This window comes from Chelon labrosus, assembly GCF_963514085.1.
Source record: "Chelon labrosus genome assembly, chromosome: 14".
Classification (NCBI taxonomy): domain Eukaryota; kingdom Metazoa; phylum Chordata; class Actinopteri; order Mugiliformes; family Mugilidae; genus Chelon; species Chelon labrosus.
The window spans coordinates 2,924,047-2,951,801 of NC_140347.1; the positions used below are offsets into that span (position 1 = coordinate 2,924,047).

At 42.3% G+C, this 27,755-nt stretch overlaps 2 protein-coding genes across 2 annotated transcripts in view; both read left to right on the forward strand.

Annotated features, from left to right (window-relative positions):
* LOC311498919 (uncharacterized protein) overlaps positions 1–27,755 on the forward strand; it is a 227,553-nt gene that overhangs the window by 138,658 nt on the left and 61,140 nt on the right. The gene's annotated exons all lie outside the window — the stretch shown is intronic.
* Positions 20,636–26,448, forward strand: hey2 (hes-related family bHLH transcription factor with YRPW motif 2). The gene is made up of 5 exons (XM_084559728.1): positions 20,636–20,738; positions 22,957–23,035; positions 23,121–23,204; positions 23,908–23,989; positions 25,729–26,448. The coding sequence occupies exons 1-5, from the start codon at positions 20,653–20,655 to the stop codon at positions 26,424–26,426; spliced, it is 1,029 nt and encodes a 342-aa protein (XP_084415854.1). The 5' UTR covers positions 20,636–20,652; the 3' UTR covers positions 26,427–26,448.

The window sequence follows — 27,755 nt, forward strand, 5'->3', positions numbered from 1 at the left end:
GTAGCTTCCTAAAGTCTGTCCTTGTCTTCTCCTAGAGTTGGTCTCCTGTAGCTTCCTAAAGTCTGTCCTTGTCTTCTCCTAGAGTTGGTCTCCTGTAGCTTCCTAAAGTCTGTCCTTGTCTTCCTTGTCTTCTCCTAGAGTTGGTCTCCTGTGTCTTCCTAAAGTCTGTCCTTGTCTTCCTTGTCTTCTCCTAGAGTTGGTCTCCTGTGTCTTCCTAAAGTCTGTCCTTGTCTTCCTTGTCTTCTCCTAGAGTTGGACTCCTGTAGCTTCCTAAAGTCTGTCCTTGTCTTCTCCTAGAGTTGGTCTCCTGTAGCGTCCTAAAGTCTGTCCTTGTCTTCCTTGTCTTCTCCTAGAGTTGGTCTCCTGTAGCTTCCTAAAGTCTGTCCTTGTCTTCCTTGTCTTCTCCTAGAGTTGGTCTCCTGTGTCTTCTTAAAGTCTGTCCTTGTCTTCCTTGTCTTCTCCTAGAGTTGGTCTTCTGTGTCTTCCTAAAGTCTCTCCTTGTCTTCCTTGTCTTCTCCTAGAGTTGGTCTCCTGTGTCTTCCTAAAGTCTTTCCTTGTCTTCCTTGTCTACTCCTAAAGTTGGTCTCCTGTAGCTTCCTAACGTCTGTCCTTGTCTTCCTTGTCTTCTCCTAGAGTTGGTCTCCTGTAGCTTCCTAAAGTCTGTCCTTGTCTTCCTTGTCTTCTCCTAGAGTTGGTCTCCTGTAGCTTCCTAAAGTCTGTCCTTGTCTTCCTTGTCTTCTCCTAGAGTTGGTCTCCTGTAGCTTCCTAAAGTCTGTCCTTGTCTTCCTTTTCTTCTCCTAGAGTTGGTCTCCTGTAGCTTCCTAAAGTCTGTCCTTGTCTTCTCCTAGAGTTGGTCTCCTGTGTCTTCCTAAAGTCTTTCCTTGTCTTCCTTGTCTTCTCCTAAAGTTGGTCTCCTGTAGCTTCCTAACGTCTGTCCTTGTCTTCCTTGTCTTCTCCTAGAGTTGGTCTCCTGTAGCTTCCTAAAGTCTGTCCTTGTCTTCCTTGTCTTCTCCTAGAGTTGGTCTCCTGTAGTGTCCTAAAGTCTGTCCTTGTCTTCCTTGTCTTCTCCTAGAGTTGGTCTCCTGTAGCTTCCTAAAGTCTGTCCTTGTCTTCCTTTTCTTCTCCTAGAGTTGGTCTCCTGTAGCTTCCTAAAGTCTGTCCTTGTCTTCTCCTAGAGTTGGTCTCCTGTAGCTTCCTAAAGTCTGTCCTTGTCTTCCTTGTCTTCTCCTAGAGTTGGTCTCCTGTAGCTTCCTAAAGTCTGTCCTTAATTGTCTTCCTTGTCTTCTCCTAGAGTTGCTCTCCTGTGTCTTCCTAAAGTATGTCCTTGTCTTCCTTGTCTTCTCCTAGAGTTGGTCTCCTGTAGCTTCCTAAAGTCTGTCCTTAATTGTCTTCCTTGTCTTCTCCTAGAGTTGGTCTCCTGTAGCTTCGTAAAGTCTGTCCTTGTCTTCCTTGTCTTCTCCTAGAGATGGTCTCCTGTAGCTTCCTAAAGTCTGTCCTTGTCTTCCTTGTCTTCTCCTGGAGTTGGTCTCCTGTAGCTTCCTAAAGTCTGTCCTTGTCTTCCTTGTCTTCTCCTAGAGTTGGTCTCCTGTGTCTTCCTAAAGTCTTTCCTTGTCTTCCTTGTCTTCCTTGTCTTCTCCTAGAGTTGGTCTCCTGTGTCTTCCTAAAGTCTGTCCTTAATTGTCTTCCTTGTCTTCTCCTAGAGTTGGTCTCCTGTGTCTTCCTAAAGTCTGTCCTTGTCTTCCTTGTCTTCTCCTAGAGTTGGTCTCCTGTAGCTTCCTAAAGTCTGTCCTTGTCTTCCTTGTCTTCTCCTAGAGTTGGTCTCCTGTAGCTTCCTAAAGTCTGTCCTTGTCTTCCTTGTCTTCTCCTAGAGTTGGTCTCCTGTAGCTTCCTAAAGTCTGTCCTTGTCTTCCTTGTCTTCTCCTAGAGTTGGTCTCCTGTGTCTTCCTAAAGTCTGTCCTTGTCTTCCTTGTCTTCTCCTAGAGTTGGTCTCCTGTAGATTCCTAAAGTCTGTCCTTGTCTTCCTTGTCTTCTCCTAGAGTTGGTCTCCTGTAGCTTCCTAAAGTCTGTCCTTGTCTTCCTTGTCTTCTCCTAGAGTTGGTCTCCTGTGTCTTCCTAAAGTCTGTCCTTGTCTTCCTTGTCTTCTCCTAGAGTTGGTCTCCTGTGTCTTCCTAAAGTCTGTCCTTGTCTTCCTTGTCTTCTCCTAGAGTTGGTCTCCTGTAGCTTCTTAAAGTCTGTCCTTGTCTTCTCCTAGAGTTGGTCTCCTGTAGCGTCCTAAAGTCTGTCCTTGTCTTCCTTGTCTTCTCCTAGAGTTGGTCTCCTGTAGCTTCCTAAAGTCTGTCCTTGTCTTCCTTGTCTTCTCCTAGAGTTGGTCTCCTGTGTCTTCCTAAAGTCTGTCCTTGTCTTCCTTGTCTTCTCCTAGAGTTGGTCTTCTGTGTCTTCCTAAAGTCTCTCCTTGTCTTCCTTGTCTTCTCCTAGAGTTGGTCTCCTGTGTCTTCCTAAAGTCTTTCCTTGTCTTCCTTGTCTTCTCCTAAAGTTGGTCTCCTGTAGCTTCCTAACGTCTGTCCGTGTCTTCCTTGTCTTCTCCTAGAGTTGGTCTCCTGTAGCTTCCTAAAGTCTGTCCTTGTCTTCCTTGTCTTCTCCTAGAGTTGGTCTCCTGTAGCTTCCTAAAGTCTGTCCTTGTCTTCCTTGTCTTCTCCTAGACTTGGTCTCCTGTAGTGTCCTAAAGTCTGTCCTTGTCTTCCTTGTCTTCTCCTACAGTTGGTCTCCTGTAGCTTCCTAAAGTCTGTCCTTGTGTTCCTTTTCTTCTCCTAGAGTTGGTCTCCTGTAGCTTCCTAAAGTCTGTCCTTGTCTTCTCCTAGAGTTGGTCTCCTGTAGCTTCCTAAAGTCTGTCCTTGTCTTGCTTGTCTTCTCCTAGAGTTGCTCTCCTGTAGCTTCCTAAAGTCTGTCCTTAATTGTCTTCCTTGTCTTCTCCTAGAGTTGCTCTCCTGTGTCTTCCTAAAGTCTGTCCTTGTCTTCCTTGTCTTCTCCTAGAGTTGGTCTCCTGTAGCTTCCTAAAGTCTGTCCTTAATTGTCTTCCTTGTCTTCTCCTAGAGTTGGTCTCCTGTAGCTTCGTAAAGTCTGTCCTTGTCTTCCTTGTCTTCTCCTAGAGATGGTCTCCTGTAGCTTCCTAAAGTCTGTCCTTGTCTTCCTTGTCTTCTCCTAGAGTTGGTCTCCTGTGTCTTCCTAAAGTCTGTCCTTGTCTTCCTTGTCTTCTCCTAGAGTTGGTCTCCTGTGTCTTCCTAAAGTATTTCCTTGTCTTCCTTGTCTTCTCCTAGAGTTGGTCTCCTGTAGCTTCCTAAAGTCTGTCCTTGTCTTCCTTGTCTTCTCCTAGAGTTGGTCTCCTGTAGCTTCCTAAAGTCTGTCCTTGTCTTCCTTGTCTTCTCCTAGAGTTGGTCTCCTGTGTCTTCCTAAAGTCTGTCCTTGTCTTCCTTGTCTTCTCCTAGAGGTGGTCTCCTGTGTCTTCCTAAAGTCTGTCCTTGTCTTCCTTGTCTTCTCCTAGAGTGGACTGGATTCAGTCCAATAAATCTTTCAGTCTAAGTTAATGTAGTGTGGAGAGGGTAGCTGGTACCTTGTGTTCTCTACTCCAGAAATGTTCTGGTCATCCAACGCTGCCATAAACTCCCTAACCCTCTCTGGAAGATGTTTCTCCTTAACGCTGTCTCCAGGAAACTTTTCTCTTCATTTAAACGTTCAGTGTTTGTTGTTGTTGTTTGGGTGCAGCCTTTGACTGAGTGGACTCCATGGATTCTGTTCAGATGATCAACTACTACCACCTCACCACACATCCACATTACACTAGTTACTGACTAACAGAGGATTACCTTCTTCTTCCTCTTCTTCTGGTTCTCCTTCTTCTTCTTCGTGGTTTATGGCATAAAAAATATATAAGATCAGTCTTGGCTGAAGCCAAATTCCAATCTGAACATTATAAAAATACCTGGATCGTCCCAAATACTGATTAAGTTTCACTCCATCTGAACCTGCATCCATCCACATGTGTGCAGGACTCATGTTCCTAACGTGTTTTGGTTGACCCACCATGGTTCATTGTGCCAGTTTACCTCTAGAGGGCAACATTTCCCCAGAACAAGCTCCAGAGCAACAGATCTAATGAGTTCTGCTTTTTTCTTGAGTCAGATGTTTGAATTACTCTAAAATCTGAAGGTAAGATGAGACGTTATTGATCCCTTTGAGGAAATTAAGGTGTTACAGCAGCAAGTTTTAACTACTACTACTGATAATAATAACCACAGTTAAATAAAAGGCTGAATACACATGATGACATTTATCAGTGTTTTGAATCATGATGAACTCCAACAGGACAATTCAGCCTAAAAACAAGAAAATTACTCGAGTATAAGAAAGTACCTGAGATATTCTCACAGGATGAAGTGATGGAATGATAAATAGATATAGACAGATGTATTGATAATTGGGTCCTCTGGTCGTAGAGGAAACTGAGCAGCAGTGATAATAAATGAGTTCTGGTCAGTCATTACAGTCCTGATATGGAAAATAGATCAGGAACATGTTTGGTAAAAGTTTCTACTGAAGAACCTGAAGGATGTCAAGAAGGAGATAATATCTAATTTAAGGTGATTTAATCTCAGCTTTTCTCATCAAAGATTTAAAAATAAATCTTAAATCTTTTAGCTTTTAGCCACCGCTTCATTTTATTAGTGTCAGATGTTGCGCTAATGTTCTCTGGTGGTTTTGCATCGTTTAAAGCAGTATTCACTCTAAAAAAAACAATTTGTTAGGCAGAAATTAAATACGTTTCATCGTTATTAAACTGATTCTTATCACTCTGAAGAAAACTTGGAAGAGTTTAACTTTTATTATGAGACTAATTAAATAAACCCTGTAGCTGCTGAAACATACTCAATGTACTTTGTCGTTTCCAAGCAGGAGTCTGAGAACGAGGGTTTTTAGAGTTTCACTTTTTCTCCCTGAACTCCCAGCGGTGCGTCACGTCCATCTAATTTTACGCTCTGAACCCTGAAGAAGACGCAGCAACGTGAAGGGGGAAATCCCCGTCAGGTTCCCAGACTGTTTACTGGTCTAAATAAAGCAGCAGGGGTCAAAGATCACAGAGGTCTGAAAATAGAGAGGTCAGAGCTGCAGCAGGAAATAAAGGAAACGACAAGAGAGACGTCAGCGACGCAACTGAAGAAGAAGAAGAAGAAGAAGATGAGATGGTTTTAGACTCAATAAGACCCTAAACAAGTAAAGAAATCAGTAGTTATTAGATTCATAGAAAAGCAGAAGAAGAAAAAGAAGAAGAAGTAGTTTCCATCAGTCAGTGATTTCAAATCTTCTCTGTTGGTCTAAACCAGGGGTGTCAAACTGATCCGTGAAAGGGCCGTTGTGGCTGCAGGTTTTCATTCCAACCATGCAGCACCCATGCAGTGGGTGTGGCTGGCAAGTTTTTGTTCCAATCAAGCAAGAGGACACCTGAAGTGACTGCGTGAAGGCAGTTCAGTTGATTGACTGAGCCAAGTCAGGTGTGCCGCTGCATGGTTGGAATGAAAACCTGCAGCCACAGCGGCCCTTTCACGGATCAGTTTGACACCTGTGGTCTAAACGGAGCATGGACATGACTCTGGAAGATCTGGAGAAGAACCAGGTTTATTTAGAGCTGAAGACAATGATCCATAGACCAGAGAGACCTGGACCAGAGAGACCTGGACCAGTGGTATCCATGGAGACTACTTCCTAGGCCAGAGAGACCTGGACCAGTGGTCTCCATGGAGACTACTTCCTGGACCAGAGAGACCTGGACCAGTGGTCACCATTGAGACTACTTCTTGGACCAAAGAGACCTGGACCAGTGGTCACCATGGAGACTACTTGATGCGTCACTCAAGGACAAGAAATCACTTCAGGTGAAACAACATTAAGACTGAGATTAACTTTAGACTACACAATAAAAGTTTGTTCGTGGATTTTAAACTAAAAAATCAAGTATTGGTTGTTTTTCTAGTTTTTGTTTCTGGTTTTAGAAGCAAACTTGAATAATCAAAAATATGCACAGATTGTTTGTAAAAGACTGAGTCAGCGTGCTTTTAATTTGAAAAGTCCACAAATCACTAGTTTCAGTATTAAAAATGAGACCAGATCTCTTCTTTAGTTCCTACTTCATTATAAGGAATAATAGTGACAACAGTGAACTAAGTTTTAAGTACGTCTGGATTTTCTTTCCAGCGCCGACACTGAACCTGGAAATGATTTATATTATGACGACCTGGATCTGTTCCCAAAAAGACGAGTAACTTGAGTCCACACACATGAACACAGCGTCCCAGACGAGGCTGAGAAATGGGTCGGTGTTGGTCAGAGGAGGTATAATTACACCTCTCTTTCTCTGGGATCTGAAGGCAGATTAAAGCTCCTCTATCAAATGAATCAAACATTTAAAACTAGTCCGGATCATGTTTCAGTGATTTCTCGTTGGCTACGGTTTGGGCGGTTTGAGATTTTAGTTTTCAGGTTAAAAGTAGAAATGACCTGGTCTGAGATCATGTTGATGATTTTTCTAATTTAAAGCTTCCTACGCTGCAAAAACTCAGCTTAAACATTCTCCTCTTCAGGAACGTGACCCGGCTCATTGTGGCCTCTTGACCCCACACGTTCCTTAGTGTGTGTTGTCAGTGTGTGTTTGTGTCACTTTCTAAAGAGAGAGAGTGGGTGTGGGAATGACCTGCTCGCTCGCCCAACTCAGACTGTCCACGACACACACACTCTCTCACCCACGGTCAGCTGATCCACGACTCCCCCGACTCTCCCATCACTTCATCATTGTGTGTGTTTGGTGTGTGTTCTGGGAAACTCCTCTCAGCCTCAATAACATTAGAGAACATTAGTCACTGGAATAACTCGTATTTTTATTTTAACATTAATTAAAGATGGAGTCTGGCTGCAGAGACAAACATTAGTGTTGTTGTTAAACGTCTATGGACCTGGTGCTTGTGGCGGTCGGAGACCAACTTCATTCTCTTCTTTATTCATCTTTGTCTCATCTGAAAATATCTTCATGATGATCTAGAAAAAATAAAGTGTTGACCATCTGATCTGATTATTCCTTGTTCCAAGCTAATAGTAGCTCTTCCTTGCTCGTAGCCTCCCAGTCAATAGTAGTTCTTCCTAGCCTCCCAACCAACAGTAACACTTTCTAGCTTCCTAGCCTCCCAGCTAGCAGTAGCTCGTCCTAGCTACCTAGATGTTGGTTTGGTGTGTATGTACCCTGTGTATAAATGTATAAATGTAAATCAAGCCTGTTCTGATTTAGATAAAGTCTGGGCCAGTGTCAGGCTTTGTGTCAAGTAGCCAGTGATTAGTTTCCGGGGTCAGTGATTGAAAAGACTTTTGAGAAAGAAGCCGATACATCCTTTTTCTTTCTTTCCCATCAGTCTCTATAGAAAAAGCTCATGAGAAGCGTTTTGGTGGAGTTCAACCCTCACAGAGAAGATGAAGAGGATGTCTTTAAGTGAATTAACATCGTGACCGAAGAAAGAACGAAAGGAAGCCTGAGAGCGTCAGAGCGTCGAGGAGAGAGAAAAGGATAATTGTGTGTTGCTGCAGTGAAAGACTGTTGTTCTTTGGCGCTGCTGAGAGGCGGTCATTGTTTGGTGGAGTTTACCAGTGGGACCGGTCATCAGAGATCACACATCCTGATAGTCGCCCTCAGACAAGCTGCAGGAGGAGGCTTACCCAAGATTATCTCCACGATTCAACACCACACGGCCGAGGCATCGGGCATCTTTCATCCTTCATGTGTAACAACATAGAACAGTGTTGCTGCAGTCAACGGTCAACTGGGTCCATCCAAAAAAAAAAAAAAAAAAGAAATAAAAACCTTTTTCTTAAATAGTGGCCCCAGGTTTTTGATGATTGGGCTGGAACTGAGTTTAGAGTTCGTAAGACCAGCAGTGACATGTCGACCAGAGACTGTGAACGTTAATGAAAGTCAGAGAGTTGGAGCAATGAAAAAATAATAGGCAAAGTTGAACGAATCTCAACTTCGAGGGTCTATGGGAGCAATTTATACAGTTGATTGACATATGACTCAAACACAGAGTTCCCCTCCAAACGTTTATCTGACGGAAACACCGTCCACCATTTTGGTTCCTACCACCAGATTCACCTTGATGACGTCCTCTATCAGCATGATCTGGTGGTAGGAACCAGCGTGGTGGTTGGAGAATCCGGTGAACCCAGACGGAGCGGCGGTGGCGATGTTGACAGAATTTTCTTTGCAAACACAAGAAGAGCTAGTTTCATACATTATATTTTGATGTTCTGTTTGTTTCGTTCAGATATACAAAAGAGGGTTACCTAGGCAACCAGAGCCAGGGACGTCTACTGGAGATCAACTGTCATCTACATAGAGAAGGACGGAGAGAAGATCACGTTAGAAAACTGAACTAGACTAACCTGAAGATGATGGAAAATTATTTGACTTCAAGATTCAAGATCCTGTCAAAGTACGGCGTGACCAAAACAATTTACAATTTAAAATTTTCAACTTTTCTTGGCGCACCTCTTTCTGTGAGCTCAGCGTCCCCCAGGTGAGTGGACGGTTGCTCAATAACCAGAACAATCCAACCTCAAAATCATCTGCAACTCATGAGCTACCGATTGACTTAAACATCATCTGCCTGAAATTTGGTACACATCGGGAAAAAGGTTTGAGAACCAGGACGTATAAAATGTAAAGTTTCATAATTTACACTTTTGTAGGTTTACTGTAAATAAAACAACACAGTTTGTCTCAATCAAAAAGTCTGTCAAAGTCAATGTAAACTGGACTTTCTTGAAGACGTTTCGCCACTTATCCACGTAGCTCCGTCAGTTCTTGGACGTTTATTGGCTGCCTTCTTCTTCTTCGAATAAACCCAACAAGTCCTTGTTTTGGCTTTTCTCAGAAAAAGCAACAGGTCTCCAATAATTCAGGACAGTAAGGAGATCTTACTGCAGGGACTTTGTCTTAATACATTTAACCTTTAGGAAACATCCACTCTGGTCCTTGCTTTAAGATGTGACTGGATTCCTCCCCACCCCTCCAGTGTTCCCATGGTTTTCCCAGGCCGGCTCTCCCAGGCTGTTTGACCTGACTCCATGCCCCTCTCTGCCCTCTTTCTGCCCCTCTTGGTGCCCCTCTTGCTGCTTCCTGCCCCCTGCTGATGCGACACAGGCTGGTATTGTAGCCGAGCCTACGCCTGTCACGGCCCATCACACACGGACACACACGAGATTCATGCACAAAACAAATGTGGGTACAAACGCACACACATGCAGCAGCTCTAGAAATGCAAACACAAAAATAAATAGGGTTTAATTATCTGTACGTCAGTGTCAGAGTTACTTTAGATGAAAACTGGTGTATTTGGAATGAAGCAAAGAAAAAGAAGCAGGTTTTTGTAAATTGTTTTACCTGTTTCTGGTGAGAATGCCGCTGCTAGAAAACCACAGAGGCTAACAGCTAGCAAGCTAACGACCAGGTAAGTTCATGTATGAAATGTAAATGCATAATAAAAGAATGAGGCTGTTTGTAAACATGCTGATTTCTCTTTTGGAGCCTCTAGTGGACATTAGAGGAGGACCGGCTTTTGTCTCTTCCTTGTTAGTTTAATTTTTTTCAGGCGAAGACAGGTGTCAAGCACAGATTAAGAAAAATGGATGACGTGTCTCCACTTCCTCCCACTGGTTAAAGTGAGGCCTGTATTCCAGGGACACGGGTGACGCCATCTTGTCTGAGAGTGGAGTCACATTGTCAATGACCCGCCCACACTTCCTCTAGACTCACTGGTGATTGGTTAATACTGCGCTCTGCTCTACCTCCACCAGTTACTAAGAGATGTTGAATTATACACTGAACTTATTTATTTATTTTAATTTCAAGCAGCCTCCATTATGGATCCATACTTTGTAAGTGTTAACTACCGATGGCCGACTTCCACAGAGCTAACGTTGTAGTGTTGTTTTAGCTATCTAGTCATTGACATTAATTCACTGAGAAGCTCACTAAACTAAATTAAACCTTCAGTTCCTTTACTTATTTACACATTCCTATGTATGGTTGTCAGTGGCAACTGTTAATCATCATGATGTCACATCCTGTTTCCTGAGTCAAAACAAAACTTCTCAGAAAAATGGACACTTGAGCTAACAGAAATTATCTTTGTATTTTAGTGTTTTAGTTTTAGCCCAAGTTGTATGACCTATACTGTAGCCAGCCACCAGGGGGTGCTCCACATGCTTTGGGCTTCACTTTAGAGGAGTCGTCATGGCGTCCCCTTTTTTTACAGTCTGTGGTTTTTAATCGCTTTTGAAGCCTCTAGTGGACGCTGGAGGAACTGCAGCTTTTGTCTCTTCTTTGTTGGTTTTCATTTTTCAGTCCTGGAAATTGCAGCTTAGTTCAGATTCAAGCAACAAGACAGTTATTTCCTTCTCTAACTTCATTTAATCCACTGTTTTAAGAGGAAAATCCCAGCAGCTTACAATGCACATTTTACCTTAACACCTTTGTGTGTGTTGGACATTTAACCTTTGTCTCAGATGACTGTAAATGTGCACGGATGTGAAGAGGAGAGGGACGTTGGTGCACTGGATAAATAAAATCTGGAGAAAAACAGGTTCAGCGCCGGTAAATGAGCAATCCTCCAGTTTACCCCAGAACAATGAGAGGAGGAGGGCCATCTGAAATACCACAGAAGAAGGAGGGAAGTGGGAGAAAAGGAGGAAGAGAGTGAAGGACTCGCAGAAAGAAAGACGGCCTGTCGTGACTCGTGGTGATTTAGTGGCAATTAATCAGAGAGACAGACAGAGAGAGAGAGAGACAGAGACAGAGACAGAGAGAGAGAGAGAACTCTGCAGAATGAAAGGAAGTAGTGCACGGCGGCTGCAGTGTGTGTTAATGTGTTGCTGTTGGTGTGTTTGTTGACTCAGGCGGCGAGCGGCACGACAGCGATTGTTTGGTTTCAATCCCTGAAGTCAGATTCTCAGGCTCGGAGCCCAAAACCCTCTGCTCAGGACATTTTAAAGTGTTTGTTCCATTAAACATGATGACAAAAAAAAACATTCCTAAACATTCATCTTGTTCTTCTTTAACCGTTCTTTTGTAGAACCACTTGTGTTCTTGGGCTTCACATTCAGCTCATGGACAGATGTCCTGACATTTTCTTTAGTTCACTGGTAGAATTCAGAATTCATTGGTCCATCAATGATGATCGTCCTGGTCCAGATGCAGCAGAACAGGCCCAAACCAGGACATTAGCACCCCCATGTTTGATGGAGGGATGAGGTTCTGATGCTGGAATGATGCAGTGTTGTTTCATCTCATTTAAACCAAACTATTCTACTTTGGTCTCATCTGTCCACTAAGCATTGTCCCAATAGTCTTCTGTCTTGTCCACATGATGTTTAGAAATGTTCTTCTTGGAGAGCAGTGTCTTTGTCCATCACACCATGGTTGTTCAGTGGATTCATCAACATTAACATTATCCAATGTGAGAGAGGTCTTTAGCTGCTTAGAAGTTCCCCTGGGTTCCTTTGGGACCTCTCAGACTATTATGGAGTGATCTTTGTTGGTGGACCACTCCTGTGGAGGGGAACAGTCGTCTTCAATCTGGATTCCTCCTCACCTGAAGACCGCCATCCATCTCTGACTCTTCCCATCCCTCCATCTACGTCCCTCAGGTCTTCCTGGTGTTTCTGTTTAGTGTAGACCACACACGCCTCCTGTACTGTAAGTTGACATACCAGCTGTAAACTGTCACCTGACACATTCTCAGCATTCCAGACGTTCCTGACGTTCCCTCCTGTTAATCTCCATGGGTCAGTCATGTAGTCTGTGTGATTAACCATTGGAGGTGAGCGCATCATGTGCTTCTCTATGTTATTAATTGATCCTGAGGCCTTTGTTACAGAATACCAGAATCTTTCGCTCAATACAGTTGTGTGTTTGGTCATATTTACTTCTGTTGATTAGTCAGAATTTTGAGACGTTGGTTTTGATAAGATACTCGGGTTAAATGATCTTCAGAATGTTCAAGTATGTCAGGATATGGACTTAGATTTTCCTAATCATTTTTGTTTGTCTGTTCACTTACCCTGTATATTTCTGTTGTGCTTCTCTGATGCTCCTGTGTTTATACCCATACCTACCTACCTGCTGCTGTTTCAGAACCATGAACAGCTGGTTGTTGGCTTGGGGACTTGATCCAGATTTTGGAACAAGATGGAAAAATCTCTTACATGTTAAGTTCTTCTTTTATTTTAAGACAAAGCTCAGATTAGAACTGAACTAGTTCGATTCCAGTTTAGATTTATTTCTTCTTTAGTTAGTTAACCGATGTTTCAGAACCAAGAACAGTTTTTGTCTGTGCATGATGTTCTTTAATGACAGAATCACACACATTCTCCTCATATTGAATCATTTCCTGAGTTGATTCTAGTTCAGATTAGTTTCTAGTTTAGTTTGGTTCTCAGCTCCAAGACCAGAATCTTTTAAAAGGCTCTCATTACTAATGAACAGACATCACTGATTCATGTGATCATTTCTAATAGTGGTTGAATGAATGAGTTAAACTCCTCTTCCACAGATCAGCCCTGTTGAGTAGGTGGTCTTTAATGTGACCCAGGACTCATTGTGTGTTCACACTACCAAAGGAAGGAGGTCACATGTGTCCCAGACCACCTCCACATGTGGAGTCTTTTTTGTTCATGGCTTGTTTGACTTTGAGTTTTTGGTTTATCTTTAGTTTCATCCATCCAGTCTTTCCTGTCCTGTGTTTGGGTCTTACCCTTATTTATTTAAACCTGAGATTTGACAGAAGTATAGCTTTGTGTTAAAGCCGTTAAATAAAAAAGTTTCTGTGTGTTCTTGTTTCTGCCGTGGGCTAAACTCTTGTGGAATACTAACATTGTACAGTCGTGTTGTCCTGAGGGTTAAAACCTGTCCAGACTTGGTTTTAGGTTAGAAGTAAAGGTTACGGTGTAGAGTAGAAAGACGGGTTTGTGTGTGTGTTCTTATATAAGCAGTAAGAATGTGTGCGTGTGGTGTTGATCTGATATCACTGTTGAAGCTTCCTGAGGTGAGACTAATGCTGAACAGGACGTCTGAGCGAACACAGCGGCTCTCACTACAAACATCAACTCTCACACATGCCGACATGAAGAGAGGAGGCTTCTGGTTCTCAGCGACAGGCGACGAAGATGATGAACAACACCGTGACTTCAGGGTAGAAAAGAGGAAGCACAGAGAAACGGGTGTGGTGGTGGTAACCATGGTAACCTTTACTAATTAACATCAGGTGAGGAGTTTCCAGGAGGGACAGAAACATGGAGGTAGAAAAACAAGATGAACCAAGATGGAATCCATGCGGACAGAGATGTGGAGACATCTTGGTCGTCTTCTGAGACTCTACACATTCAGGACTGGAGGAGGACATGGAGGAGGACTTCTTCTCCTCACCCTTGTCCTCCTCCTTTGTTCTCATCGTCCCTCTTCCTCCCTCATCATCATCATCATCATCATCATCATCATCATCATCTTCTGCTCCTCCTCCTTCTTCCTCCATCCTCTCCTCCTTTACGTACATTTGTCTTCCTCCTTCTACTTCTTGTCCTTCTCCTCCTTCTTTCTTCTCAGCCCTCTTGTTCTTCTTCTTCGTCTCCTTCGTTCTTCTCATCCATCTCCTCCTCCTCCTCTTTTATGTCTTCATCTTCCTCATCTGTTCTCGTCTTCCACCCTTCCTACTCTTGCTATATCCTCCCTCTCCACCTCCTCCTCTTCCTCCTTCATCTTCTTCTGCTCCATTTCCCTCAGATGTGATGCTCCAGATACATATGATCAGATTTATCTGATCACATCATCTGATTCAGTCTCCATGGTAACGGTTCATCTCTGATCAGGATGGAGACGTGTTATCGACATAGTCTTTTGTCAAACGTGTCTGTTGTTGTGTAATAATAATAAAAATAAAACTGTGTCTACGTTTCGTCTTGTTCTCGTCTCTTGTCAAAGTCTAAAAAACTTTATAGGTCCATCTTGATGCCTGGTCAGAGCAGAGGGATGCTGGTGGAGCAGGAATGTTCTGGTGTGAACGGGCTCTGGATCGTCTCAGCTGATGAAAGGTATTCTCCACAGTCTGGACCTCCAGGTTCACGTCTGTCTCACTTAACGCTGCTGATCTCTGAGGGTCCACTCGACTCAGCTGAGAGCGCGTTGACGTGTTTGGTAGATTAGAGCTTCAAGCCTCTCTAACGCTGCTGCTGGGAACTCCTTCTTCTTCTTCTCTGGTCTCCTTCTGCCTGATAACGTGAAGGATTCTTCATGAGGACACTTGACCTGTTTGACACGATAGAAAACTCAAACTGTTCGTATGATTGGTTCGAATAGTTAGATAGATGCTTTATTAATCCCAAAGTGGGAAATGTCAATGTTGCAGCAGCAATGTACAAGCACTTAGCACATAATCTGTAATGATAAAGATATTATACAATGAAACTGCAATGAAGAAGGAGTTCTACAGACTGTAGCGTTCCTTGAGACAATGTAGTTATTAAATTATTAATGACAACATCCTGACACCCCTTTTCTCTTCAAATTTAACTCTTTGAGTGGAGTGTGATGGGAATCAAAAGTCTCCTTAGCAATTATGGCAACAACTGCCTTCCCTGGGAGATTTTCCAATTCCTCTCGTTTTACTTTCAAAGTTTCTTCTGCATTGCTTTGAAAAGTTCCTTGTACCTGTGCTTTTTCCGTTTCCGTTAGTGTTTGCCTCTTGTGTTTTCTGATTGGCTGCTTTGCCCTTATTCGTCTCACCTGTGTTTCATCTGCCAATTAATGTGTTAACATAACATACAGAAGTGATTTCTGACACCAGTGGCAACAGATTCACCAATGAACCTAACAACATTTTCTTAATTTAATATATAATATCTGTTGTTGTTTGTGCTGCTTACATTCTGTTTCTGTATTTGCATTTGTTATCACCAGAGATATTTATTTCCTCTGAGGATGGAAGCTTCCAGGGTTCAGGTCTAATCTGAGTCTTTGTCTCTAAAATAAATTAGATCTTAACATGTGAGAGTCTTTCCATCTTGTTCCAACATCTGGATCATGTCTCCAAGTCAACAAGCAGCTGTTGATGGTTCTGATCCAGCGGTAGGTAGAGATCCATTAGAGACAGCAGCTGCTACAATATTCTACTGACCACATGATGGCACTGCTGATTTACAGACACACAAACTGAGATCAGATCTCAAGTGCTGGCTGGGGACGCATGTGGAGACACATTTATATTAAGACCAGGTGGAGACACAGGGACTTAGAGATGGACAGGTGTGATTGGATGTGATGTCTGAACTGGGTCTGAGAGCAGATATTGTTTTACTGAAGTGTTTCCACTGACGTCTACTCTACTACAGGCTGAAGAAACCATCTTCTGGTCCTTTAGTCAGTCGTTTTCTGATAAGACGGCTACTGTTTAACTTGCCCTTTATTTAGGGGAAATGTGGAGGAAAGGTCAGAGGTCAAGTGAGCACTGAAACATGTTGATAACCTTTTACTGATCCTCCAATACTCTCCTGAAGATTTACCATCTCACTAAAAGAAAAGGAAATATCAATAAATATCACAACACACACACTCTCTTGTTTCTCTGTGTACTGATGGGAAGCCCTGGTCAGGTGACAGGAAGGAAGTGGAGTAGCGCTGCACCTGCAGGTTGGCAGTACGACGCTCCCGGAGGACGTGTCCGCAGGTTTCCTTCATCACAACAATGGGCTATTATATCCAAGACAACAGACATTCATGGAGTCTGTGGGAGTGCATTAAAGGCTGCTGATCCACTTCTCTTCACACACACTCAGACCTCCGGTACAGGGGCCAATCAGGAGCTTTTATTTTGAAATAGAGACTTTATGAACAGCAACACGTTTTGAATGAGGTATTAGGTGGGACGCTGGTATAGTGTGCTCTAGTTCTTCATCTAATAATCAGAATAAAACCAAAAAAACATCCGGTTGAGGAGTTTCTAGGAGGGACAGAAACACGGAGGTAGAAAAACAAGATGAACCAAAAAGTCAACACCTGGATTTAACTAATCAAATAAGTAGGAGCCTCCTATTGGATAATTACTGCATGGATGATTATCTTTCAGCTGGCAACAAGTTATTTAAGCCCAACTGATGCAATGAGCAGCTTCTCATTCCTTAAACAACCATGTCTAAAGACACATCCTGTGGTTGTGGAAAAGATGTTAGTCTGTTTGAGAAGGGTCAAATCATTGGCATGCATCAAGCAGAGAAAACATCTAAGGAGATTGTAGAAACTACTAAAACTGGGTTAAGAACTGTCCAACGCATTATTAAAAACTGGAAGGATGGTGGGGAACCATTGTCTTCCAGGAAGAAATGTGGTTGGAACAAACTCCTGATTGATGGTGATCTGTGATCACTTCAACGTTTGGTGAAATCAAATGGAAGAAAAAACAACAGTAGAACTCAGGGCTATGTTTAATAGTGAAAGTAAGAACATTTCCACACGTACAATGTGAAGGGAACTCAAGGGATTGGGACTGAACAGCTGTATAGCCTTAAGAAAACCACTAATTAGTGAGGATAACTGGAAATAAAGACGCTTCAATTTGCTAGGGAGCATAAAGATTGGACTCTGGAGCAAAGGAAGAAGGTCATGTGGTCTGATGAGTCCAGATTTACCCTGTTTCAGAGTGATGGGGGCATCAGGGTAAGAAGAGAGGCAGATGAAGTGATGCACCCATCATGCCTAGTGTCTACTGTACACGCCTGTGGGGGCAGTGCTATGATCTGGGGTTGCTGCAGTTGCTCAGGTCTAGGTTCAGCAACATTATGTGTCCAAAGAATGAGGTCAGCTGACTACCTGAGTATACTGAATGACCAGGTTATTCCATCAATGGATCATATTCCAAGATGACAATGCCAGGATTCATGGGGCTCAGATTGTGAAAGAGTGGTTCAGGGAGCATGAGACATCATTTTCACACATGGATTGGCCACCACAGAGTCCAGACCTTAACCCCATTGAGAATCTTTGGGATGTGCTGGAGAAGGCTTTGTGCAGTGGTCAGACTCTCCATCATCAATACAAGATCTTGGTGAAAAAATTATGCAACACTGGATGGAAATAAATCTGGTGACATTGGAGAAGATTACTGAAACAATGACGCAGAGAATGCTGCAATATACTGGCGACCTGTCCAGGGTGTACCCCCGCCTATCGCCCAATGACAGCTGGGATAGGCTCCAGCAGACCCCCGTGACCCTTAAGAGGAATAAGTGGGTACAGAAGATGAATGAATGAACAAATTCTACAGAGAATGTGTGCTGTAATCAAAGCTAAAGGACGTCCAACAAAATATTAGAGTGTGTGAACCCCTTTTTTTTTATATTATTTTAGGCAGTGTGTCTACAGTTCTTCCATGAATCCATGGGCAGTAGAATCACATTTATATCAAATATTTGTGAAACATTTTAGACGGGTTAAATTAAGAAGGTTACACATATCTGCTTTTATGATCTTGTGTGTGTTAGTGTGTGTGTGCGGGACGTCCTGTGGGAACGTCGTGGAGTCGAGCGGTGTGAGGTCCGAGGCGTCGGGTGGTGAGCGTCGTCTAACAGAGAATAATACTCCACTTCCTCCCATTCTCTCTCTCTCCCTCTCTCTGTCTGCACACAGTCGTGGTCTCTTGTTCTAAGAAGGATTTCCGACTCGCGGCCCAGCGCTCCCTCCACACTCACATATTCCTCTCTCCACGCTCTGGGTTTCCCGCTATAGGATGGCCCTGCTTGGCCCTGCGTGGCCCCCACGACCCCCGACACTAATAAACCTCTGATATCATCAACAAGGACAAAGGATCTGTTTTCTTTCTAGAAACATCTGTGGGTGGTGTCAACCTGAAACTCACAAGAGTCTCTTGACGTGTTCAGAGAGGAGCTGTCATCCTCTGCTCCTCTACCTTCAGATCATCTGTCTTCTCTGGATAAAATGTGGACGGGTTGTCCTCTACAGCATCTTAACATGTGTCCACCTATGTTCATACCAAGTCCCAGTTATTGAGGAAAGATGTTCTTATTTAAACCCCAACTCCCCCACCAGACTTTTGGAGCTGAAGACTTGGAAGCAATGTCTTCAAGAAACTCTACAAGTCCAGTTGTCTTTGTTTCAGCTTTGTCTTTTTGGACGTGCCCTGACCTGGACGACTGAGACCCCTCACAGGCAATGACAACAAAGTCTATCTCATCTTATCGGACCTGATCTGACAGCATTAGATCACACCAGTTTACTTTATTTCCGTCTTTTTGAACACCGAAATGTTCCAGTTTCAGCTTCAATGTAGACGGACTCACCAGGTCAGGTATGCTGTAGGAGGAGGAGGAGGAGGAGGAGGAGGTCAGACAATGAGAGGGTGCTGACAAGTCTATGTGAAGTTTATCAGCCGGAAGACAGAACAGATAAATGCTGCTCAGGTTTGGTTTATGGTCCGAGGTCTGAGGATGAATTATGTCAGTGATGGAAACATAAACGTGTGAGTGGGTTCGTTATGAATCCAGCATTAAATCCTCGTTGTGTCGCTCAGAGATTAACAGCTGTGAAAAGACAGACGCTTGGGTCGGTGTCACACGATGATTGGGTTTCAGTGAACAGAGGCAGGAGCTGTGGGAACGCGACGTGCTCACATTAGACCTTTTCAGACATATCTAACATTTCATTATCAAGTCTCGTCCACACATGGATGGATGGAAAGACAAAGGAAGCAGCAGATACTCAAAAAAAAACATACATGCATCCTGAAAGATACTAATATGATGAAAAAGGGCACACAATTAATTAAATAAAAGCTAAGTCTTCATCTTTGAGTGAAACAAAAAGAGATATAAAGACTAAAGAGACACAAAACGACCTTGAAGCAGCTTGAACTGAAATGTCTGGCTGTATTTTCTGGATGAAGAACTTCCTCCAGACCGTTGTTTGTCTGCATTTCCAGGTGGCAGTAAATGAGAAATGGAACAATAATAATAAGGCCTCATAGAGTGGCGACACTGCCGCATCAATAAAGTGTTTCGTCCATCTCTTTGTAGCTGACACTTGGTTTCTAGTGGACGTTCAAGGCTCTGGTTGCCAAGGTAACCCTCCCACCGAAGATCATATATGTTGAGTGTATGGATGGAGCTAGCTCCTCCTCCTCCTGTTCTTCTTCTTCTTCTTCCATCTGGGTTCACTCCAGGCTGTAGTCATCATGGTGGATCTGGGGGTAGGAACCAAAGTGGGGGATGATGTTTCCTTCAGGGAAACATTTGGAGAACTCTGTGTAGGAGTCACGTGCCAATCACCTGTATCAGTCATCAAAGTTGAGATCAGTTTCAACTTCACGTCTCTGAGTTTCCACTGCTGGTCTCTTCCTGTTTCTACTTCCCTTAAACACAAAAAAAATTTCAATCCATGCTTCTGCTGATTAACTTTAGCAAAGAGTCATAGTCTAGAAACAAGAGTTTGTCTGGAGTCTCTCCGCTGGGAACTGAGTATTCTCTAAAAAAAGATTTTCCGGGACAATAAAATAGACACAGGAAGTTCAAAGATTCCCCGAGGAAGTTCCTGTAGAGAAAACACGGCTTTTAAATGACAATGACAGACCCCACACGATTAGCATTCTGCAAAACGCTGTCCACCACAACTTCATAGAAACAAGAACCCAACCCACCTTCAAACACCTTCAAACTAAGGAGTTTAACCCTCAACGTTGTCGGGCCCAGAAAAATGGCCCCACAATGACGGTATTCTGTAAGAGATTGGGCCCCACAACTTTACAACTTTATACACCCAGAATCCTAACCTAAGCATAACTCTAAGGTTAAACCCAAGTCCCTTTAACCTTTAAACAGTTGTGACAAATGGCCCCATACAGTTAGCATTCTGCCAAAGTTTGGCCCCTACAACTTCATAACAACCAGAAGACACAGAGACTGCCTCTGGACCAGACGGTGGGTTTATCAGCAGAGAAGAACCAGCTCTGCAGAGACTGAACAAATCTACCGTCTCACATTGAGTTCACTGGGCGGCTCCAGCCTGTGTGTGTGTGTGTGTGTGTGTGTTTGTGTGTGTGGCTCCCAGGGTCCGTGGGAAAGCTTCAACAGCAGAGGAGGAGGAGGAGGAGGAGGAGGAGGAAGAGGAGGACTCACCGGTCACCAGTCCAGTCTGCAGCCGGCACACCGCCCGTCTGAGCTGGGTATTTACCGGACACTTGTGGTCATCATTTATTTCTCATTTATGTGTTTTATTTTTTTTAAATAACAAGAGTTTCTGATTGTAGGAGTGGGACCTGAATCACCTGGAATGAATACGCTGTCTCCTCTGCAGATATTTATCAAAAAATAAAACGAACTGTGATAACGTTTCTGTACTTCTGGAGGATCCCTGACCTTCCTGTGGTGCACCTGTAACAGAAGGTTTACAGGGACTGAATTAAGTTGCTTTTTGCCGTGGAAGAAAAACTTTTTTTGATCTGAACTTGGACGTCTCCTCCTGGTGGGGGGGACGGATCGCAGCCTCTTACCCGCCGTCCATGCACCATGAAGCGGCCGTGTGAGGACAGCAGCTCAGCAGAGAGCGAGGTGGAGGAAACCATTGATGTGGGCAGTGAGAACATTTATCCAGGGTGAGTTAATCTATGACTGTTTACATCTGATCCAATACACTGATCAGATCCATGGGTTCAAAAAGAGTCTCTGGGACGTGTTCCTGGTTTTAGGGGCTGTAAAAAATAAATAAATAAATAAATAAATAAAAAACCTGGACTAAATCAGAAAGTCCTTTAAGAAGTTTAAAGAAAGTCCAAAAAGATCAAGATCGTCACCTCCAACGAGAAAAGATTTTCAAAAACCAAACAGGTTATATTTTTGAATATTTGTGACGAAAACAAAAAAACAACAAAACAATAACTACTAATTAAATGTCAGTAATTTCAGATTTTATTCGTTTCACTAATAAATTCAGATTTATGCATTTTCTGAACTAAGAAACTAAAGACTTATGATTTTATTATTAATTTATTTTCCCAACATTTACAACTCTAAGACTCATGTCACTGATTCATTTATTTTTGCCATAAGACGTTTTTACGTCTTGTTTTGTTTTAATCTCTTGGGTTGAATAAATAAATTATTCAGACAATAAATTAAAATACGACTACAGTTTTGCTGCATCCAAGTTCACCGTCTCCCAAACTGCAGGTCGCCCCCTTCCAAAGGGGTCGCCAGATAAATGTGGTGGGGTCACGAGATGACAGTTTTCTCTTTGATTTTGTTGTGAAATGTAATGTAGGTGTAGTAATTTAAATGAAACCGTTTTGTTAGTGAGACTCTAAAAACGTCCGGGGCTTCAGAATCAGAATCATCTTTATCTCCACACATAATCTGTTGTGGTGGTTGGTACAATAAACATGAATCAGGACGAAAACAAACAATACGTAAAATATATATATATAAAAAATCTATAACTAAAGGAGAGGAAAATGTTAACAAACTGTGTTACTGTAACGTATGTAGTCTTATAATGGGAGTCTGTGTGTGTCTGAGGGAGTTATTAACAACTTCAGCTGTAGAAGGAAAGAGTCCTCTATGACATTATTATCAGAATTTTATGTAAAATAATATATATATACGTAAAAATATTATCTAAAAGTTAAATCTAAATTTAAAACACAACTTGTGGATGTAACTGTGAAATAAATGTAGTGGAATTAAACCTGAAATTAAAGCTTAAAGCAGCATAACATGGTCAAGTAGCTCAGGTTTTTAACTACTTCCTCTTATGTGGAGCCTTTATTAACGATGTGACCCACATTTAATGCAATGTAAACACTTTAAACAGTTCATTGCAGTTAGAACATTTCAAACATTTCTGTTGGTCTGGTTTATTTTTCTTTATTTTACCTTTTGGTTGAAAATCTGTTTCTGTCTTTGTTCAGATAAAGATGAACTAAAAAACTAAAAAACGTCTGAGTTGGTTTCTAAATTGGTAAATATATATTCTGTAAGTTATAATTGTCATTTAGTTGTGTTAGTGAAAATTAAAGACAATAATTACCAAGTGAATCTCTAGTCAACACGAGGCTGAACAGAAGAATCACATAAATATCTATATCTATCTATAATTTGGAATAAATTAGTGCATATTATAAGATGATATTTTACTGTTTTAAATAATCAGAAAGGTTAAAAAAAAAAGGTTAAAAATAAAAAATAAAATCCACAGCTTTTCAACATGATAACATAATGTATATCGCTTCAATAAAGTAATTATTTATATTGAAATATTAGTAACAAAATGATATTCTTGATGGAACCTTTTTAAAATTACCAAAGATTTCCCTGAAAAAAAATCCAAGATTGAGGCCATTTTGGAAATGGCTGCCAAAAGCTGCTGTATAAATCCACTGGGAGGTAGATGAAGGAGTATCAGATTGATTACGACAGATGTTTCAGGTATGTATTGATCGTGTTGATGGAGCCAAGGACTCAGAAACAATAAACATAAGTAGAAACCACAGCTGTGCAGTAAATATTCTGCTCTGAACTGTTAGTAAGAGGCATAGAGTTGCATAAAGTAGAAAAATCTTCTTTTCATGAAACTTGCATTTAATCTTCTTGGATTTATTTATTTTCTTGGGCAGAAAGGGAAGAAGTTGAAACTTCATGTGAAGATAGATGTGATGGATGGGGTCTGGAATTTAAAAGAAAAAACACATTAATGGAGCCGGAAATGTTTTTATAAACTGACATAATTCAAAATAAATGACCTGTAAACACCACAATCAGTTTAAACGTTTTAGTAAAATATTCAGATCTTGATTTGAGTGTAAATTTATTTTGCAGACACATGAAGACGTCTTTTATAAGATGTGGATCACCGACCACGACCACTCAAGTGATGGCGAGGAAAAAGCGCAGAGGGGTAAAATCATTACGTACACTGAGATATTGGTGCTGGTGTCATGTTTTAGGCTTTACATTTTAACTTGTTTATTTTTTTACGTCAGATAATCGAGAAGAGACGCAGAGACAGAATCAACAGCAGCCTGTCTGAGTTGAGGAGACTCGTCCCAACAGCGTTTGAGAAGCAGGTAATCGTTTGTTTCTGTAGAAATATGGAAAATAATAGAAATTTTGATATAATAAAGCTAAATAGTTTTATTGGTACACATCTAAGAGAATGCCATTCAAAGATATCTTAGTTTTAAGGGTTTAAAAGTCAAGGCTTTGTCTCAGTTTTCAAACTTAGAAATTACAAAAATCTTTGGATTGAATTGATAAAAAAAAAAAAAAAATAATAATAATAATAATAATTTTCCTGGATTTACTTGTGTTTGTCCACGTTAATAAAACTGCGTGTCATCCTGCATAAGGTATCTTACAAAGACTTTACCTGTAGTTGTAGTAAGTGGATGAAAACTGGGCCTAAGACTGAGCCTTGAGGTACTCCAGAAGGGAAACTGTTTTCAGACTCAAAGTAAAGAAATCAATAAATAACTGAATCATTTCTTGTGTAAAATGTTAGAAAAAAAATGTCGAATTAATAAAAAAAAATGTTCGTGTAATACAGTAAATTAAGTCATTATTCAAACGCTTTGTTCCATAAAGTTCTATCAGCGCCTTCTGTTTTTCTTTTTTCTTACACCTACATCTTCAATGGAAATACAGGCTTGGATTGCCCTCAGCAACAACATTTATTTTATTAATTTTTGATTAATTCAATTATTATTTTTACTTGTGTTTGTGTGAAACGTGATCAGTTTCCTGCTCTAATGTTCAACTGTTTTTTCTCAGGGTTCAGCCAAACTGGAGAAGGCTGAAATCCTCCAGATGACTGTGGACCATCTGAAGCTGCTTCAGGCCAACGGAGGGAAAGGTAATCACAATAACACATACACTAACACAATATCACTACTAATAACTACGATATATAATAAACTGTCAGATACAGCCCAGTTAATCACTGATTGTCGGATTTCTTTGTGCTTTTCTTTGACTCCTTGGCCATAAACAGTGAGTCATGGCCAGTTTGGTTCGTCACATTTTAAATGATTTAATTCATCCAAGGTTAGGTTCAGGTTTTAGTTTAGGTTTTAGTTTCTGGCTAGGTTAAGGTTTAGGTTACAGTTGCTTATAATTAGATATTTAAGGTGAGTTTAGGATAGACTGGATTTGGGTTAAGGTAAAGTTATGTTTTGGTTAGGGATAGGTGAGATTTAGATTAGACCAAAGTTAGGTTTAGGAATTTTTATTTAGATTATAGATTAAGGTAGGTTAGGTTTAATTTTTGGTTGCAAAAAGTTTAAACCAAGATGAAGGTTAATGTAAAGTAAAGGTGGTTTGGTTTTGGTTTTATTTAGGTTTTATTTAGACTGTGGTGTGAAACTAAGATTAGATTTTAGCTTTTAACTAAGTTAGTTTTAGGTTAAAGTGGAGTTTACAGTCAGAGGTCCGTGTTGGGTTAAGGTTACATTTCTACTGGAAATGAGTGAGTCAGCGTAGCGTCCTCTGATGTGATGGAAACAGGACTGAGTGTGTGATAGAGGGAGGCGGTGAGTCCATGGGAAAACGCTGCAGGGATAAAAGCTCCACTTGACCCTGAGCAGCGCTGGCTGCTTTCATAAAGCCGGCGGGGTGAGGAGGAGGAGGAGGAGGAGGAGGGTCTGCGTTCACAGGCGGTCTCTCTGCAGCGGTTGTTTGGGTTAACCAGCAGCAGCATGAGCGTTACAAGTGTCCGTCGAGGTCACAGGAAACATGACGCCAATGTTTCTGACGTTTCATGATGTTTCTACTAAGTCACAGAGCTGCTAGCTTCTCAGCTACCAAGTTTAAAAACCTTCTCTCTGCAGCTCAGGTTCCATAAACATGCTAATATCTTCAGCCACTGGACAGATTCCTCCTCAGTTTGGAGAGTTTTGAAAACTTTTTCAAACAAAAGCTGAATTTCTCTGTCAGACACATAATGACCCTGCAGAAAATATTCTCTTAAAACCAGGGATGTCCCAGGTCAAGGTTGTTGTTTTTTTTGATCCAGTACAGATTTTATTTGAGCTGTTGAATCAAGCGGGTAGTATTGAATGATAATAAACTACTACCACCTCACCAAACATCCACATTACACTACAGCAGACATGGTTAGACACATGATGTTGGGTCCTCTTCTTCCTATTTCTTCTTCTTCTTTTCCTTCTTCTTTTTCTTGGAGCTTCTTTAAAAGAAGGGAAAGGACCAATGATGAGACAACAATGGACTCCAAGCGAGTCCTGCTTGTATTACAGGTTGGTTGCAACATGTTTCAAACCCACACTGTGTAATATGTGACGGCCGGTCCTCGTTGCAAAAACGTTTGTTGACCGTTGCTCTGGAGAAACTAAAAGCTCTGTGGTGTTGATCATAGACTGTAGAAAACCACTTCCTCCCTCTGGTCAAACTGACGCTAGTAACCCTGGGATATGGGCGCCGCCATCTTGTTTGAGTTTGGATCCGGAATCTTATCAGTTCTATCTGGTAGTGGGACCTTTCCTGCAGCCAGCCACCAGGGGGAGCCTCACTTTAAAGCACCTGTCATGGCGTCCGTTGTTTCCATGGTGTTGACTATGCTGTCCTTGTCTGCAGGTTACTTCGACGCCCACGCTCTGGCGCTGGACTTCCTGTCTCTGGGCTTCAAGGAGTGCGTGACTGAGGTGTCCCGCTACCTGAGCGCCATCGAGGGCCTGGACTCTGGTGACCCGCTACGCTCCCGCCTCCTCTCCCACCTCACCTCCTGCGCCACGCAGCGGGACGCCGCCGCCCTGACGGCTGCCTCCCATTCCCCCCATCACCACCACCACCACCAGCAGCAGCAGCAGCCTCACCCTCTATCTCACCCGTTCCCTCCCCATCACTGGGCCGTGGCTGCGCTGCGTCCCCTTCCGTTTGGACTCAGCGGGGTCCCGGTTTCTCCCGACGCTGGAGGCAGTGGAGCCCCCGAGAGGCTGGCAGAGTTGTCGCAGCGCACCATGGCCTCCTCCTTCTCCTCCCATGCAGACTCCACGTCCTCCTCACCTTCCTCCTCCTCCTCTTCTTCATCGCTCGTGCTCCCCTGCACCCCCACTCCCCTCTCCACCTCCCTCCTCTCCCTCTCGGCGTCGTTTCCCATCGCCTTCCACGGAGGTTTCCCCTTCCTCCCTTCTTCCTCCTTCACCTCCACTGCTGCTGCTGCCAACAGTCCTCCCATCTCCTCCACCTCCTCCTCCTCTTCCTCCCAGACTCCTCACATTAGCAGCAGCAGTAAACCCTACAGGCCGTGGGGAACTGAGGTTGGCGCATTCTGACTAACCAGCCTGGAAAACAACTGACTGGTTCTAACATCTGATCCAAGACACTAGTTCCATTAACATCTGAATGTTTGGGGAAGTTTTCTTTGACTGATTTCCACCTGCTGCTTTTAAGTGATTGTTTGTCCTGAAACTCGTGTGGTTTAATTTGTTGTCTTTCATTTTTTTGTGCATTTCTGTTGCTCACATGTGAGATTTATTCCACTTATACTTCTGTTTAATCATGCGAGTCGGATGATTAATCCTGAAAATAGTCTGAAAGTTTCATCTGAAAACTGTCACTGAAAGAGACGTTGGCCGAGGCCCCGTTCAGACCAAACATTGACATCCGTTCTGATCTGGTGTCAAGGTCCAGATGTGAACACTGATCTGGTGTCAGTCCACATGTGGAGGTGGTCTGGGACACATGTGACCTCCTTCCTTTGGTAGTGTGAACACACAATGAGTCCTGGGTCACATTAAAGACCACCTACTCAACAGGGCTGATCTGAGGAAGAGGAGTTTAACTCATTCATTCAACCACTAGTAGAAATGATCACATGAATCAGTGATGTCTGTTCATTAGTAATGAGAGCCTTTTAAAAGATTCTGGCCTTGGAGCTGAGAACCAAGCTAAACTAGAAACTGATCTGAACTAGAATCAACTCAGGAGATGATTCAATATGAGGAGGCTGAGTGGGATTCTGTCATTAAATAACACCATGCACACACAAAAAACAGCAGTGTTCTTGGTTCTGAAACATCAGTTAACTAACCAAAGAAAGAAATCTAAACTAGAATCAACTCAGGAAATGACTGAATATGAGGACACTTAATAACTTAATGTTGTGCCAAAATCATGATGCACACACAAAAAACATTTGTTCATAGTTCTGAAACAGCAGTAGAGATCCATTAGAGACAACTGTGCCCCAAATAATATCAGTGTTTATTTACTGAGATCAGATCTCAAGTGCTGGCTGGGGATGCATGTTGAGACACATGTTCATTAATACCAGGTGTCAACACAGGGACTTAGAGATGGACAGGTGAGATCAGGTTGACCAGGATGGATGTTAATGGAAGGACTGAACGGGTGAAAAGATGCATCATGATCACAAGAAGATATCAAACAAACACAAAGAGACATAAAACTGCCACATGGAGACAAGAAGCTGAAACATACAGAAAATAAAGAGACAGAAAATGGCCACAAAAAAAACAAATACAACAAAAGGTGGCATCCAATGACATGTTTGTGCACATTGTCCTAAATTTCATCCATGCACTCTCTTCAGAGTCCTTTTTTTTTTTTTGGTTTGTCACATGATCGTCCATGATTTTCAT

Coding starts and splice junctions, on each gene's coding strand:
- hey2 (XM_084559728.1), top strand. CDS start 20,653: ATGAAGCGGCCGTGTGAGGACAGCAGCTCAGCAGAGAGCGAGGTGGAG. Junction 20,739..22,956: donor AGTGAGAACATTTATCCAGG/GTGAGTTAATCT, acceptor TTTATTTTGCAG/ACACATGAAGACGTCTTTTA. Junction 23,205..23,907: donor CAACAGCGTTTGAGAAGCAG/GTAATCGTTTGT, acceptor GTTTTTTCTCAG/GGTTCAGCCAAACTGGAGAA.